Source organism: Lepidochelys olivacea, assembly GCF_965140295.1.
Source record: "Lepidochelys olivacea isolate rLepOli2 genome assembly, chromosome: 1".
NCBI classification, from domain to species: Eukaryota; Metazoa; Chordata; order Testudines; family Cheloniidae; genus Lepidochelys; species Lepidochelys olivacea.
This window is the reverse complement of record NC_140411.1, coordinates 273121217-273139436: the sequence shown is the minus strand read 5'-3', so window position 1 is coordinate 273139436 and position 18220 is coordinate 273121217. Positions and strand designations below refer to the sequence as shown.

At 39.2% G+C, this 18220-nt stretch overlaps 1 protein-coding gene across 1 annotated transcript in view; it reads right to left on the bottom strand.

Annotated features, from left to right (window-relative positions):
- Positions 1-18220, bottom strand: part of DCN (decorin) — a 44841-nt gene that overhangs the window by 10315 nt on the left and 16306 nt on the right. The window contains exons 3-5 of the mRNA XM_084639254.1: positions 9455-9567; positions 1369-1582; positions 1022-1135 (exon numbers count right to left, since the gene is read on the bottom strand). Coding sequence (XP_084495380.1) covers positions 1022-1135; positions 1369-1582; positions 9455-9567 — 441 coding nt within the window. The remainder of the gene's footprint in view (positions 1-1021; positions 1136-1368; positions 1583-9454; positions 9568-18220) is intronic.

Genomic DNA, 18220 nt, shown 5'->3' with positions numbered 1-18220 from the left:
TTTCAAATAGCAGTTCACTTTGAGTGAAATGAAACCCTGTGCTGAGGGCTAATATTCACCAACTAAATCACACATAAATCTTCAAAACAGCTTAAATGGGACTCTGCAGAGAGGTGAATTTCAGCCTGCACACATTTATGTGTGGAGGTGTTAAATTTGGACCCAGATGTCTTTGATAGTTAGCAATAGTGACAAAAGAATTAATTTAAAAATGAAAACTACTGTTGGGTTTTTTTACTTTTGTGTAGAGCATATTTAAATATGAATCTTAGTGTGCAAATCCCTTTTATTACAGAAAAACACCCAGGGCCCAATATTTTGACTATCGTAAGCAGTATGTACAAAAGAACAGCCATAACAGAAAATGAGTGGGAGAATAATACTAAATAAAAAACTTCTGGTATTAACTTTCTGAAATTGTGTGCATTTTCACAACAGTTTGCTGGACAAAATATTACTATAGCTACCATCATTTCCTGCAGTTTGGAGCCATTTTGTATATTTTTGAATCCTTTTTGCATAGGCTACACTAGAGATCTATTAGTATAATGAATACAATGAATTACTCAAAAAAATTGCAAATGTTTCCATTTTGCAAATGAATGCTTCTTTGACCCTGAAGATCACACTCACTCACAGTCACAGGGCCTGGTTCTCATCTCATTTACATTGGTTTTACAGTAATCTAACACCATTGAATTAAACGGGGTTACTCCTGATCTACACCATTGTAATTTCAATCAGAATCAGGCCCATAAACATTTTTCCCACTTCCTCTCTCAGCTGGAAGAAATCCCAAATAAACTGGTTTACCTTTGTAACTGAATCTCACGCAGAGCTCTATTAATGGAATATCAAATTGCACCGCCCTTGTACTAGTCCAGTCAAGATTTGGAAGTGCACGGATTTAACTCAAAAGGCTCTGATTGTCTTCTGGTGGAATTTTACCGTGGCCTTGAAGTCTTACTGATCAGTGTATTTTACATGCCTGAATCTGCTAAAATCTCGTAGCTATTCTTACCTCTAGGGATACTAGTAATGTTGGTATCTGAAATACGGATATAGGAGAGCTTCTTCATCCCTTGAAAGGCTCCATTTTCAAGCCCTGAGCTCTTGAGTGGGTTGGTGCCCAGTTCTGCAAACAAAACATGTTTGTGACATGTACAGTAGTTTACATTTATAAGTATTAAACAAAAGAGCATTTTTTTCCAGTGAATCATGGATAATTTGTCTAATTGCTGTAGACTATCAAGACACTTCTTGGCTTATCCATGTAAAAGATATTTCAAGTACAGTGGGTTAAGAGTAATATCTAGAAAATATATACTACATCAAGTTACTTTAGCAAAAATCTCTTACGATGCATACCTACGACAATCATACTATTCAGTCCATTAAAGACAACTTTCCTCAGCTTGGTGATCTCATTCTCATGGGCACGTAGCTCCTGAAGGCTTTTAGGCATGTTTTCTGGAAGTTCCTTCAGGTTATTCTTGGAGAGGTAAAGTCTCTCCAGTTTCTTCAGTGGAGCAAAGGCTGCAGGGCTGATCTTGCTTATCTTGTTGTTCACAAGGATCAATGCCTGTGAAATAATAAAGGAGATTTTGTAACCTCCATTGTGGGCATAAATTTAGGGTAAAGTTGCATTAAGACTGAAGAATTCAAAAAAACACTGATTCACTGTGTTGGCTGTGTTGAAATGCAATGCAGAATTTCAAAAAATCATAATAGCAAAAGATAAATAACTACAAAAATACCTACAAAACTACTTATGGCCAAATCCTGCTCTCTGGTGCATGTGCAGCTCCTATTGGAGTCCATAAGAATCATGTCTACTTCCAAGGACAAAATATAATCCTTTCATTTGACACCAGTGGGGAAGAGGCAACTCACATAAACATAACTGCATCACCACCTCAGTCTCTGTAGTAATAATAACAATAGGCCAAATCGTGTCACTTAGGGCTCCCTGGATGTGATGGGAATAGGAGTGGGGAGTAATTTGTAACACCTATTTTGGGTTGCAGTATTTTGCCCCTACCACTATGCAGCCAGCCAATTCTCCCCACATTCTACCCAGTCTCTCCAAGGAAGAAAATCTGTGATGACTGCATAAGGAAAGGGCACAATCTAGCCTACTAATAATGTCTGACATTATAACTATCCTTTGGGTCTTCCAGTCTGTACTTGTTAGATTTTTGTCTGACTCAAATCACAAATCACATAGTGTGGCCCTTGAAGTCAATGGGTTTACTCACATGAGTAAGGACAGTTCACTTTAGTAACGATTGCTAGGATCAGCATTTTGGTTTTTAAATCCGATAGTTCAGGGATCATGTCTTAATTTGTAACCCTTACAGCACTGATCACACTGTTGAAGTTTAACAAACAATAATGTAATAAATAGACAAGAAGTTCCTATGCCAATCATTAATGTGAGGACTGTAATAAATCAAAGATAAGGAATGTTATATATTATAGTGAATCCACATGAGGTTCCTTCCATCTTTCCACACATTTATTTATGCTCCTCACAGAGTGTTATGAAGCTAAGCGAATTAATGGTTGTACAATGCCTTGAGAGTACTGGATACAAAGTGCTATGTACATGTAAAGTATAATTATTTTTATATTTATTAGCAGAGCACAGTTCCAGGGCATTCTTGTTCACTTACTGCACCATATTACTGGTAGGAATGTAAAAAAAAAAAAAACAGATGCCTTCACTCCACATGTTTTGATAGCCCACATATTTTGGTCCCATTCCAATATATTTCTTACCAATTCTTAATCCTCCCATAGTTAAACTTCTGTCAGCTACCAGTATATCTAATGGGGAAAAGCTGAATGTTTGAGTCTTTCATCAATCAGTTAGGCAATAAATAAGTGCCCAGGCGGATATAAGTGTCTGTGGCAGCAACCTCTTCTGAGTGAAAATTGAAAGGTGAAAGTTGAAAAGTGGAATGATAGTTTTGAACAGTGTGTATGTGCACTGTATATTTTTCCCTAATGTATTCCCCTTTCAATTCACCCTAAGTAAAATGAGTAGTATATTTTATATTGGGTCCACAGTGTACACACATACCTGTATATCTCTGCTTTAATTTTGTGAACTAACCAGCAGCAACCAGATTGTTGGGAGGAGGTCACTCATAGTTCAACAGGCTAGTTCACTGACAATAATCCTTTCCCAAAATAATTTTAATGGTCATATAGAAGATATAGTCATAATTCTCACTTACTCTCTTGACACTGATAAGTCAGAAGAACTGCAAGTAGAAGAGGCCAATGTTCTGTCTAATACAATGACCTTTCTCTGAAAATAACCAATGCCACAATTTTTGGAGAAAGCTGTAAATCCCATCCCCAGCATAATGCAGCTAACAACACAATATTAGCACAAGGGAAACAACACTTCTTGGTATCAGCTAGTGGTGAATGTTATGCCCTGAATCATGAGGATTTAATGCCCTTTATCATTTTTAATATAACCAGAGTAACTACAAGGGCTATTGTGAGTAATGTACACTTTTTGTTGATTTTTACCCATGGTGATATTTGTATAAGCACCTAAGTTCCATTGACATTCAGTGGAAATTAGGCCCCTAAGGCACACTAAGGCTACGTTTACGCTACACACCACTGGTACGTGTGGCTACATGCTGTAGTGAAGAGCAGGCTGAGTACATGCTGTGGTGTGTAGTACATGGCAGTGAAAGACTCCAGCAGAGGGGAGGCAATGGGGAATGGCTTCAGCAGCTCCCCACTGATGAATCTTTTCCTAGCTGACATCCTACTGCCAGAGCATTTCCCTGCGGCGGGGAAAGGCGCCAGCTGTGGGGAGCTGTTGGAATCCTTCCCAGCTGCCTCCCATCTGGCAGAGCCTTTCCCTATTGGAGGAATCTTTTCCCGAGGAGGGGAAAGGCTCCAGAAGTGGGGAGGCACCAGGAGACTACACTGCTAAAAATAGTGTAGACAAGGAGGCAGAGCTTGGGCGAGTAGAGAGCCACGTAGGGTATGTACTCGAGTATATACCCACACCCGTCAGGCATGTCTTTACTGTACTTATTGAAGCTGTGCCTCACAGTCGACCTTGCTGTTTAATGTCATGCAAAGGGGACTATGGGTGGATGTACACTACCTGTCGCTACAAGATGGGTGCAGTAAAGATGTACCTCTAGGTGCTTTTTGAAAAGTTTATCAGAAGTCCTACCTTCCATTAGTGAGTAACATGTGTTTACTAAAACACTCAGTCAAATACTTCTTTGAATCTGTTTTAAGTTTGCTGCTGTTTAATTAAATTATAGCCTTATCAGCTTCTTTAAAATTCCCTGTTAGTGTACTGGAGGTAGTTTTGGCCAGAATTAGACAGGCACGAGTTTTACAAAAATGTTCAGTAACTCTCTTTATCCCAGATCTTATCTATCTAGTTGATATTAGCAGAATCTGTAGAGCCCCAAGGAGCAGAACTCTTAGTAATGGCTGTAGCCAAAATTGCTTCGGCCGAACTGTGTTCTGCTTACAAAAATGATGTGCTGAATATGACAATGTTCTATTGGGGAAATTTCTGCAAACTTTCAGAAAATCTTCTCAGTTTACAAATCAGACTAGTTATAAAAAGGCACTTCTTACAAAATTTATGTTGTGGGAAAGAAGATGGGTGTTGTGGAAGGTATATTCCATAAGCCAGTGGTTCTTGACCTTTCCTCTACCATGACTCTGCCTCCCATCTCATAGACTCATAGACTTTAAGGCCAGAAGGGACCATCAAGATCAGGTAGACTGGCCTCCTTCACATCGCAGGCCACAGAACCTCACTCACTTTCTCCTGTCATAGACCCATAACCCCTGGCTGAGTTACTGAAGTCATCAAATCATGATTTAAAGACTAACTAGTGCCCCCCATTTAATGATAAGTGAAGGGAAAAGTAGGGTGGTTACCACCCCCTGACAGCCGGGTCAGCACCCCAATTGAAGACCCCCGCCTTAGGCATTTAACATAAGTTATTTTTCACTACGTAGCACAGCACAGAATCTGCAACAGAAGCTTTGGCATGCCTCAGAGCAACAACAATTTCCGAGATTAAGATACCAGTACGGCACCTGGCAATGCCATAACCATGTGTTTTTTTCCATGTCACAATAACTCTATTATACATGGGATTCAGAGAAAAAGAAGTAATTAGCCTTGGAGTGGTAATGTTGACTTTTCTCTGAATGTGCCTCCTATGGTTTACTTGTAACAAAAGTTAAAAAAAAATAACTTAGTGAGAGTTTAGGGGTCAGTAAAAACATGAACTGAAGGAGAAAAGCCGAGGGAAAACATCTGCAGGCAGTGCTAATGGGGAGGGAGTTGGTGTCCAAACACACACCACATGGGCCAAGTAGCCTGAAAAAGAATCAATCTCACAATGGGGGATTATATCCATCTAGCTCAAAAACAATCACAAATGCACTCTGCTGTTTTGTGCAGAAACAAAAATGCTAGAAGGGAGATGGGTACACTTCAGGTTTCATGACAAGGTGCTGAAAATGTCTGACCCTGGTCTACTCTAGCCCAGCATGGAGCCACTTGGAAGGAAAAAGAAAGGTAACTGATTAGTGCAACGCTTGAACAAGGTTGAGGTATTGGTGGTTATGTGAGATCTGTGTGAGACTGTCACTTTCTATTGCTGGTCTGAAAGAAAGATAAATCTTAAACATACACACACACACGTGAGAGAAAAAGTTGGCTCACACCATTACTTTCCCATAATGCCCAGTTTGAGCAGTGGCTTGGCATGGACATTGGGATACCTAAGCACAGACCATCAATAGTGCCGAAAGGAGACAGGAGGAGAGAAAAAAATAAAGAGGAACAAATAAATCTTGGTATCATAGACACTTCCAAGATAGAATTATCTTTCCTCAAACCCATTTAACTGTGGCTGACAATTTATAACAGTTCTCTATATAAGTCATAGACCGTGTGCTTCCATCACCATCTTCCTTGTATAAATCCCTTTTCCCATTTAGTGGGCCATGGTAGGTGCAGGAGATGGTTTTGTCTTTCACTGCAGGCACAGACTACCAACTAGGAAAGGAGGTAATATTACTTCAGGAGTGGATAACAAACATGCACCTTTTTGAGTGCATTATTTCTTTAGGGCCAAATTCTTATACTGCCTTCACTTTATGTATGGGAATTTTCAGACACAAATAAGATAATAAGGTCAACAATTACTGAGTCTGTGCACATGTGCAAATTTTACATGAAAACAAAATGGAAGCTGGATGGTGACAATCTAGCTTTAATTATAATACGTAAAGCCTCTCATTGTTTCTTCTTTCTGATGCTCAGCTAGAAGCAGATTGATTTCTTGTCCAACAGCAGACTTCAGTAGGAAGCAGTGCTATTATCAATGCTAATATGAATGTTGTGAGGTGCAATGTCCGATATTGGATCAAAAAAACACAATATTTTCAATGTCTGTATTATGTTTCCCTAAATGTAGTCACAGCTAAATGAATCATTCATAATGATCCTGTCCACTGAAACAAGAAAAAGAAAGCAAACCTAAAATGAGTAAAAACAGAGTATGTGTTTTCAATTGAACGGGCATGTAAACCTACAGCAACTCCCATGACTTCATTAGAGTTTTGCTGGATTCTCATCTCAGCCATTGAGAGAATAAGCAATCCCATAAAGTTTTTTTTATTTTAAACTTCCATTTTCTCTGTTTTATGGGTGATAGTGTAAATTACATTTCTGCTCACTTTAGGGTGTCTGGACACTGTCACAGTGGTGTAACAACAACGAGGAGTCTGGTGGCACCTGAAGGACTAACAGATTTATTTGGGCATAAACTTCAGATGCATCTGAAGAAGTGGGTTTTTTTACCCACGGCCAAATAAATCTGTTAGTCTTCCAGGTGCCGCCAGACACCTCATTGGTTTTGTGGATACAGACTAACACGGCTACCCCTCTGATACTTGGGACCATGCAAAGTGGTGTAAAGGGTCTTAAATGTAAATGAGAATCAGTCCTTCAGTAATTTTTTCTGACAAAGCACAGAAATAGAACAAAGAAAATTACTCAGTTGTCCTCTCTATTAGCAATGTTATGGAAAGATGAGTTTATTATTATCATTTAATTATTTATTTATTATTTATTGGCATTACCGCCGTGCTAGGTGTGGTACAAAAAGAGCATTATTCTCGTTTTGAAACTTATCTTAGGTCAGCGCATCAAGCAAAAATCACTATCTGAATGGGATAGATGCAGGATTTTTATCTTAAGAGTTTGCAGCTCCAGAGCAAGAAGGCAGTGGTTAAGATGTTAGGAATATTTTTCACTTTTTGTAATGCCTTTTTTTTTTTCAAAATGTGGACTAGCAAACTGCACACATATGATGTGACAACAATGTAGAAACTTCCATCTCAGAGACTCTCTTTGTTATTCACTAAAATTAGGAGTGGACTGTAAAAAGTTCTTCAAATTATAATCAGCCATAATAAATGATAATATAACATTATTCAGGGCTGTTTTTGCCAGCTGATGATGGTATCCTTATCTGATATTAAATCTCTAACACCTTCTTAGGGGACTTAGAAGTAAAAGCAGTTTTTTAAGTTGATGAAAGTTCTTTAATTTCCTAAGCAATTTATTAGATTATTTCATTATGGTGGTGCCTAGATGCAATATTGCCAACTCCAAGCATACAAAACTCATGATTCAGGCACCAAAAAAATCACGAGATATGGCTTCAAAATCAAGAGGGTTTTTTTTAAAATTAATAATATTGGAGTTTTATTTGTCTGACTTCTGTGTTTTAAGTCTTCAGGTCACACTCGGGTCACATTTTCAAACTTTTCTTCACAACCTTTTTTTGAATGAATGCTGAGATCCTCACCTAATTCCATCTCTCCAGGAGCTGAGGCTTTAAGAAAAGCAACAAGTATTCCTAGACTTGTGTTAAAATTGCAAGAGTTGTTAACTCTGGAGCAGCCAACCAAGAACAGTGCCCCATTGTGCTAGGCACTGTACAATCAGAATAGGAGACAGCCCTGCCCCAAACAGCTTGCAATCTAAATAGAGCTGGTTTGCTCATGCAGTAGTCTGCATGGGACTGTGGCTTTGCTTCGGCCTTGGAACAATGTAGCTCGTGACTGTAGTATATATGGGTCCTTACTATACAGTAAATGCAGTGTGCTAACATCATTTGAACACCACACTATAAAGTATGAGGCGAGAGCCAGTCAAATACCAGTATATCCCAGACATCACAGTTAGAGAAATATCTGGGCTATATAAATAATTGATGATCCACAAGCTGTACAGAGGTATGTCATCACCATAATCTCTGAGATACACTTCAACAGGTAGACAAGTGTGTTTTTTAATAAGACCCTTTTTAATAAGACCCTTAGAAATATGTAATTGCAGCAGGTGAAAACCTATAACTAGAGAATCTAAATGGCCCAACAAAGGTGAGGAGCAATGTTTATTGGGCGTAATGATGCTGACTGCTCAAGCAGGCACATTACATAACTAGTTTGTTTTTTTCAGGAAGGATAACAATGTTCTCCACCTTTTATATTAATAGCTAACTCAATTTAAGGTAATAGTTAGTATTAATTTTATGTATTTTTTTTCTTTTGGTGCCCAAATGTGTTCCTGGGGGCTCTCAGAATTAAAGGGATGACATAACCTTTCCTTGAAGAGTTTACAAATTAAATTAGACATGTGGGAACAAGGGGGAAACAAGAAAATAAAGATGGTTTTACAAGAAAACGTGGGACAGCAACAAAGATGGTGGGTGAAATCCTGACCCTATTGATGTCAATGGGGCCAAGATTTTATCTAGTGATTTTTTCTCTTTATTAAATGGATATGTTCATTGGTTTATTTTATGTAGGCATCATGGCAGAAGTGTAAGAAGTAGTAAGAAAGAACTCGAATGACAAGAGGGAGTGGGTCTTGTAGAGCACTTCAGTAAGACCCTGATCCAGCAAAGCACATAGACACGTGTTCTGTGAGGAACATAAGCAGTCCCAGAGATGGTGCTGTGGACAAATGGGGCATCACCACTGGCATTGTTAGCAAAGTAGAAGGGATGAAGAACAACTTGAAATGAAACTATGTTGGCTAAACAGGTGGAGAAAGAGTTTTGAAGAGCCTTGAAGCTGATGACAAGAAACTCAGACTTGATGTGGTGAAGAAGGGGGAGCCAGTCCAGTTATTCAAAGAGGGGCACCGACATGATCAGGCAAAGAATATGATCTTAGCAGCAGCATTTCCTAACTTATTGAATGGGAAGCAAAGGGGGTATTGCTGCTTGATTGCACAGTATAAGTGTGAAGTGTAGAAGATACAGCATTAACATATCTCAAGTTTCTTTCTCTAAATTACAGCTCTAAAATGCATCATCTCCTCCTCCCATTTTCAACAACTGTCAATTCATTATTCACTTACATGGAGATCCTTTAAGTTCTTGAAATCCCCTTCCTTTATTTCAGTGATTTTGTTGTTCTGTAAATCGAGCAGGGTTGTGTCTGAGGGAAGATCCCTTGGCACTTTCTCCAGGCCTGTGGAGGGAGAAGAGGAGAAGCAATCAGCTCCAAAAGCATTAACCAGCTTTGAAGAAGGCCAAGATTTTTCTTGGCAACATTTAATTTTTCAACAAACCAGCCCTCTCAAGGATTAATTTTCTGAGCGGCTTTAAACAGATCTTTCCTAGAGTTTTTCAGTCCCCATCCAGTCAAAAGGGGGCCGTGCTTTTCATTTTGTCATGTCATGTCAAAAGACATTTATTCATATTTCCACTCCACCATTTTCTGAGAATTTTTCAAACCTATAATTCTATACAGTGTAAGGGACTCAATTTTGCAAACCCTTTCTAATCCAATTTATTGCCCTGGCTTTAGCGAATTCCTTGAAGAATCAGATTAGCTGGATCAGGCCCTAGATTTCTGTCTGTTATTTTCACTGCATACAGGGCTTCTGTGAACAGAAACCATTCCTACCTCTTAGATTATGCTCGATTTTAGAGGTATGCTTAATTACAGTTACTTTGCTTAATTACAGTTACTGCAAGTAAATGAAGTCTCCAAAAAATATTAGATGGGCCCAATCCTGCCCCCACTCAAGTGAAAGGCAAAACCTCCCCTTGATTTTAATGGGCGACAAAATCAGAACTTAACTTCAGAAGCTGCTAGTAGTTTTCATTTTCACCCCATCACTCCTATATACACACAAAATATTGAAGCTGAGAATGATTGAACAAACTTGAACAAACTTGCAGTAAAGATGACAATATCTCAACTCCACCTTAAAAAAACAAAACAGAAAAAGACATTTTTCTTTAAGCTGAAGCTAGATCCAAGTTTTATGGAGAACAGATCTCTGGGTTTCAGTATGCCGAAATGTCAGAATGCAGGGATGCCAAAAGAACATCGGACAATTTAAATTAAAGACTCTCTTTGGGACCATTTTCTGAATAGCTGATATGTAGCTCCGATGAAGTAATGGAAATAAAATTACTTAGTGTTGAATATTACAAGCTTTGCCCAATTTTCCTTTTGTGCTATGACTTAGTCTGATGAAAACCTCACAACAGATATAAAGTTACCTATTTTCTTTCCTAACTAATGAGTCTGGTTTTAACAAAATGCAAAATATTGTATGAGAGAGGGCAGAGATAATTTATAGATACTAATAATGTCTTTGTATGCACAATGAACAGAAGTAGAACTCTCTGGACTTGTTTAGGACAGACATTCTATCGGTAATACTGTAAACTAATATAAAATATACTTGAAATCTCCTCAGAAAGGATTTGAACTTCTTAGATGGATGTTTTTAGTCTGACCCAGTCCTGAGTTGTCTCTGAAAGGTCACTCTATTGGTATGTCTCCGATATGGTGATACATTCTGGCTATTATGTTGTTTGCAAACTGATGAAGAACAATTTTTCTTTTCATGTTTTTTCTTTTAAAATAAAATAAAAAATACTCTGCAACATCAAGCCCTGATGCTGTAAACATGTAAGCACACGCTTAAAGTTAGTCATATTCATAAATGTTTGCAGGTTTGGAGCCTGTGTTTCTATCCTGAAATCCAGTTTTGGGGTGAAAAGTCCTTGTTTTTTATATAGAGAGAAATGCCTCTTTTAATAGTTTGCCGCAATTCACCAAAATAACTCCCAACCCCCTCTGTAGACACAGAGAGAGAGAGTTTACTTTGGTGAATTATGGCAAACTATCAAAAGAGGCATTCCTTTGGTAATATATTTAATTGAGCTTTATAACTATCACTGTTATTTAAAAATGTTTCTGTTCGCTAACTGCATACATTTCCAGCACTACCTGCCAAACTTTGGATAATGAGTGACCATGCCTGAAACCAAGGAGAGATAAATAATTTATGTAACCATTGTGGAGACTTTATTCCGATATAGTATAAATCTACACTTGCGTTGATGTGTAGAGTACACACACTGCACACCCAGCTACCATAGGCATAAATAGCAGTGGAGATGGTGAGGCAGAGGGCATATGTGGATAGAATAGACTAGAGTGCCCTACACACCTAAATCCTATAATGTACAGCCTCATGGAATCGTAGCACTGGAGGGGACCTGCACTCATATCTAGACCATCCCTGACAGGGGTTTGTCTAACCTGCTCTTAAAAATCTCCAGTGATGGAGATTCCACAACCTCCCTAGGCAATATATTCAAATGCTTAACCACCCTGACAGTTACAAAGTTTTTCCTAATGTCCAACCTCAACCATCCTTGCTGTAATTTAGTACATTTCTTCTTTCTCAGAGGTTAAGGCAAATAATTTTTCTCCCTCTGCCTTGTAACAACCATATGTACTGAAAACTGTTATCATATCGCTTCTCAGTCTTCTCTTCTCCAGACTAAACAAACCCATTTTTTAAAATCTTCCCTCACAGGTCATGTTTTAGACCTTTAATCGTGTTTGTCGCTCTTCTCTGCACTTTCTCCAATTTGTCCACATCTTTCCTGAAATGTGGCACCCAGAACTGTACACAGTACTCCAGCTGAGGACTTATCAGCATGGAGTAGAGCGGAAGAATTACTTCTCATGTCTTGCTTACAACACTCCTGATTGTTTGCTGTTCTTGCAACAGTGTCACACTGTTGATTCATATTTTGTTTGTGATCCACTCTGACCCCCAGATCCCTTTCTGCAGTACTCCTTCTTACGTTGTAATTTTCAACTTTTTATGTGTGCAACTGATTGTTTCTTCCTAAATGGAATACTTTGCATTTGTCCTTATTGAATTTCATCCTATTTTCTTCAGACCTTTTCTCCAGTTTCTCCAGATCATTTTGAATTTTGATCCTATCCTCCAAAGCACTTACAACCCCTCCAAGCTTTGTATTGTCTGCAATTATTATAAGTGTACTCTCTATGCCATTATCTAAATCATTGATGAAGATAGTGAACAGAACCAGAACAAGAACTGATCCCTGTGGGACCTCACTCAATATGCCCTTCCAGCTTGATTGTGAACCACTGATAACTACTCTCTGGGAACAGTTTTCCAACCAGTTATGCACCCACCTTATAGTAGCTCCATCTAGGTTGTATTTCCCTAGTTTGCTTATGAGAAGGTCATGCAAAACAGTATCAGAAGCCTTACTAAAGTCAAGATATACCATATCTACAGCTTCCCCCTATTCACATGGCTTGTTACCCCGTCAAAAAAAGCTGTTAGCTTGGTTTGATACAATTTGTTCTTGACAAATCCATGCTGCTGCTTATTACCTTATTATATTCTAGGTGTTCACAAATTGATTGCTTAATTATTTGCTCTATTATCCTTGTGGGTACTGAAGTTAAGCTAACTGGTCTGTAATTCCCTGGGCTGTCCTTATTTCCTTTTTTATTGACGGAAACTATATTTGACCTTTTCCAGTCCTCTGAAATCTCTCCCATCTTCCATGACTTTTCAAAGATAACTGCTAATGGCTCAGTTATCTCCTCAGTCAGCTCCTTGAGTATTCTAGGATGTATTTCATCAGGTCCTGGCATCTTGAAGTCATCTAACTTGTCTAAGTAATTTTTAACTTTTTCTTCCCCTATTTTAACTTCTGATCCTACCTCATTTTCACTGGCATTCACTATGTTAGACGTCCAATAATTACAAACCTGTTTGGTGAAAACCAAAACAAAAAAGTCATTTAACACTTCTGCCTTTTCCACATTTCTTGGTATTATTCCCTCCCCCTTGGCCCCCCCAATTGCGTAATGGGCCTACCCTGTCCTTGGTCTTCCTCTTGCTTCTAATGCATATATAGAATGTTTTCTTGTTACCCTTGATGTCTCTAGCTAGTTTAATCTCATTTGTGCCTTGGCCTTTCTAATTTTGTCCCTACATACTTGTGTTCTTTGTTTATAGTCATCGTTTGTAATTTGACTAGTTTCCACTTTTTCCACTGCATGCATCCGATGAAGTGAGCTGTAGCTCATGAAAGCTTATGCTCAAATAAATTTGTTAGTCTCTAAGGTGTGACAAGTCCTCCTTTTCTTTTTGCGGATACAAACTAACATGGCTGCTACTCTGAAACCTGTCACTTTTTTTAGGACTCTTTTTTGAGTTTCAGATAATTGAAGATCTCATGTGTTCTATGTTCCTCTTTTAACTCTTGAATTAAGGCTGTGCAGCGTTTCCACATCAGTATTGGTGTGGGTTTGATGTGTTCACAAATCTCAGTCCCAAAGTGCATGGAACATGAGCTATGGATATTCATATGGAGTGGCCACCGTTACAAAGACACTAGTTACCACAAACGGTGCCTTCTGAGGTAGCACAATTATTTCCTTAAACTTAAAACAACAAGTTTTCCCTATTCTTAGCTTAGGAAAATAAGCTGTGGTTATGCAATGCTGTAGTAATTGTGGATAAATATAGACTGTTAATGGTGACCATCATAGCCAACAAGAACTAGGAATCCCTGATCCTGTGGATGTTCCAGGTAAAGGTGCCTTTTTGTCTAACTTTTACTTCTTAACAAACATACAAGGTAGGGATGTTTCACTTTCAGCCTCTATGAACCAAAATGTCAGTTATTTTCACAAATCCAGCATGCACCAGATCATAGAGGGGCTCACATAGCTGTATATCATCCTTGTACTACCATGAATGTTCCACATAGGACTAATTACAAACTTTAGCCAAAATTTTCAAAAATAGATGCCTGAAGTTGGGCTCCCAAACCCATATGTAGGGACATCAGTGGCCTGATTCTCAAAACTGTTGAACACCTAGCAAGTCCCACTAACCTCCATGGCAGCTATTGGGTGCTCAGCAACTTTGGAAATAAGGCTAGTTATTTAGGTGTCTAAATATGGATTTAGGGGCCTAATTTTGGGCACCTATTTTTGTTAAGCCTGGGCTTCTTTTAAGCATACTATTTTTAAAGACCCTGTGTTATATATCAAGACTTTGTCTGATCATTGCCAACCTGAAACATAAAACATCCGATACAAAGTTTTCAGATTTGGGCTTTTCAACTTTAGGCTTTTAAATCCATATGAAAGTTGTCTAATATTAGGCAACCAAGTTTAAATATTTTGGCTCTGATATTTATCAAAACTAAGCATAATATACATTTAATCAATGGATTCTTAATTACATTAACATCCAAAAGCTTTTGTACAACAGAACCATCCTGCTTGAGATGAGTTATGAGTGCTACCTTCTGAGAACAAGATGACTAGCTGTGACAGGTTGTAACTGGCCCTTTGAGAGCCCCAACCACACCCCAGTCCAAGAAAAGAACAGTGAAGTTGGGTCCTCCAGGCCTGCCTAGAGAGACTGCATAGATGCAGCCAATCAGAGCCCAGTAGACTCAGATAAAAGGAGCTGTAGGGGCTCTGCATGTCAGTCTCTGACTGGGAGAAGAGGGATGAGGAAGGGGGCTTGGCTTAGACCGGACGCTTGATGGGCTGATTTACTGGCCCTAAGAATGAGAGAACCTAAGAGCTGTAACCTTAAGTTAATGGGTGAAAGGAAAGGGGCTATGTGGGAAAAGGCTCAGGGAATAGCAGCAGTGAACTGGAAGCAGTGGTATATGGCTGCTGTATATAGGGTCCCTGGGTTGGGACTTGGAGTAGTGGATGGGCCTGAGTTTCCCCCACTGGCAGTAGTGAAGTAGCCTAAGTGGCTCCTTTAGAAGTCTGATCAGAGAACTGGATTTAAAGGCGTCTAGAGGTGTTGAAGAGAGAAGGCACCTTCAGGAAGGAGGGGCTGAGTCCAGCTTGAGCTGGGGTTTGAAAGACTTTTGTTCTGGACTTCAATAGCCTACAAGGGGCTCATCCATTTGACTGTCTGACTTAGCCAGAGGGCTGAGCCACGGAAGATGTGCCTAGCGAGGTCAGCTACCTACAGAGGGCACCAGCAGTAAGTGAAAAAAGATTCCAGCATCACACCCAGCCAACAAGAGGCACTGAGGAGGTGAGCACTCCCTGTCACACTGGTAAGAATCAAATTGGCATCATATACTCTTCCATCTGTGTTCAGGGCATGGAACTGTCCGATATGGCATAAGCTTCTCCACATTTCACAGCTAAAAAACATTACCCCTAACTTAGAGCTGGATCCTACTCTCATTAAAGTCAATGGCAAAACTCATATTGATTTCTATGGTGCAGGATCAGGGCCTCAGTGCATTAGCCATGTTACTTGGTTCATATACAAATTTGCCTTCAGCAAGAGGCATGGTTGTGATAACACTGATGATTATGAACATGTGCTAAAATAGCACTTTTCAGTTGAAACAATTCTGTCATAAGAGGGGTTTACTGTAAAACAAAGAGCTTATCAGATTTTTACACAAATATTAAAATGGTTAAATCATTTGTATTCCCATTAATATCTGTACCTTATAGTTGCCAATAAAGGACTTCTATTTATTTTTAAATAAAATAGTGTATGTGATTTAAGCAGTTAAGGTAGGGAGGTATGGCACACTAGAAACAATACAATTGTAATATTATCTGATGCCCAGGGAACATGTTCAGTATGTATGCTTGTATTACCACTGAAGGGGTTACTCGCTAGAGACTAGACCTCAAGGTGTATTTTTAGACTGAACACTTCAAGTTTCAAATATCTGTGACCCACATCTTCAAGCTTCATATATGAATGAGAAATGGGAAATCGTTTTGGATTAATTAAAATGAATCATAAGTGACACATGTGATGCAAACCTTGGTACAATCATCAAACATCTGTTTGTAATTTTGGCACTAGCAATATAAAAATGAATTTGTAAATGTTTCCTATGCTTTTCTTTTAAACAGAGAAATTTACAGTAACATCAAAAGTCTGTTTCATATATATTATGTATAGACATATATATAATTCCCACCCTTAAAACACTAAACTTAGTATACACAATGTATAGTGTATGTTACCTACATGCTTCTACTGCAGCAAATTATTTCTTTAAAAAGCCTAAAGGGGTGGGGAGAAACAGTGGGGAAGAAGCAGGGATTTTTGCTGAATCCTCTGTCTGTATGCATGTGCAGAGAACAGCACAGAGCATTTAGAAGTTCCCAGAATGCCTAGAGGGGTGGTAGTTACTAGGCATGCTGAATAGTTGTCTCTGGGGCTGTGCAGAGGGTTTTCATTAAGGGCAAGCAAACTACCAAGGTCCACACATTCATGGTCATGATCAGCCAGCTGGAGCACAGTGGGGAAAAAAGGCTATAAATAGTGGAAGATGGAGGCAGCACTATGGGCTCAATGGTTGAATAATGCAGGACTGAGTTGTGTCCTACAGCCAGACTCCCTATCTCGCTGGACCCTGAGGAAGCAGCCAACTACTGACTCTAGAATTGGAATTGCTGAAGACTGAGTGGTTTCAGAGTAGCAGCCGTGTTAGTCTGTATTCGCAAAAAGAAAAGGAGTACTTGTGGCACCTTAGACTAACCAATTTATTTGAGCATAAGCTTTCGTGAGCTACAGCTCACTTCATCAGATGCATACTGTGGAAAGTGTAGAAGATCTTTTGATACACACAAAGCATTTTTTCATGCTTTGTGTGTATCAAAAGATCTTCTACACTTTCCACAGTATGCATCTGATGAAGTGAGCTGTAGCTCACGAAAGCTTATGCTCAAATAAATTGGTTAGTCTCTAAGGTGCCACAAGTACTCCTTTTCTTTGAGGGAGAGTATATGATTGTATAATTAAAGACCAAATTGTAATGCACATGTAACCAGTGCCACCTTCACTTTGTTTCCCTTTTAAATTGTTCAGCAATGAGAATTGACTCAGTGCTGTAGAACGATATAGTACTTGGTAGACACCATTAGTCTGCCCTCATCACATGTAATTTACGAGATCCGTAGGAGGTGGAGGTCTCACAACCTACCCTAAAATATTCACAGTGAATGAGACTAAATCCTGTAGAGCCCTTGTGCGTTCTGTGTGCACCATACACAATGTGGTTTGAGGACTTGATGCCACAAGGTGCTGAGCAATTCCTTGGGGGGGAGAGTGCCCTTAACTCCCATTGACTTAAATGGGGTCAAACTGGCAGGGTTAAGCCTTTCATGAGATAAGTACTTCATAGCCCCCCTTGCCTCACTCACAGCACATATGTACATTCTTTACAATGCAGCTTGCCATACGCGGTGCGCTATGAAACCTATCTCCTTCTCTCTGAGCACTGCTAATAAATAGTACCCAGTTGTACTGCATATAGTACAACTCAGTCAAATCAAAATCCTATTTCACTGCAACCACTCAGCCACTTTCCCGCAATGCAAGTTCTAATGTTCTACCTCAGCTACTCTATTTTCATGTCACCAATTTGTGACCGTTAGGAAGATGTCATAGGTAGGTTTATCTACCACTAATTGCTTTCTTTTTTTAACTGGTCTCAAACATTGCATACTACATTTCACCCATGTTCTCCTAACATTACATTTATACACACAAGTAAACAGAGGAACTAATATACAGCTGTTTTCTAAAGATATCACAGATTTCTGGTGATGATAAATGTCATCAAATGTGTTTGAGGCATGTTTTCCTGGACTAGGAGATCACTAGCATTCTTTTCCTACAACTCATCAGGGACCACCCTAGGCTTTGTGAGGTGCTGGGCAACAAAAGGTGTGTGAGTCCCCATGGACACTTCAGTAATCTATATGGATCATTTTCTGGGGGGAGGGCTTAACAACTGGACAGGGG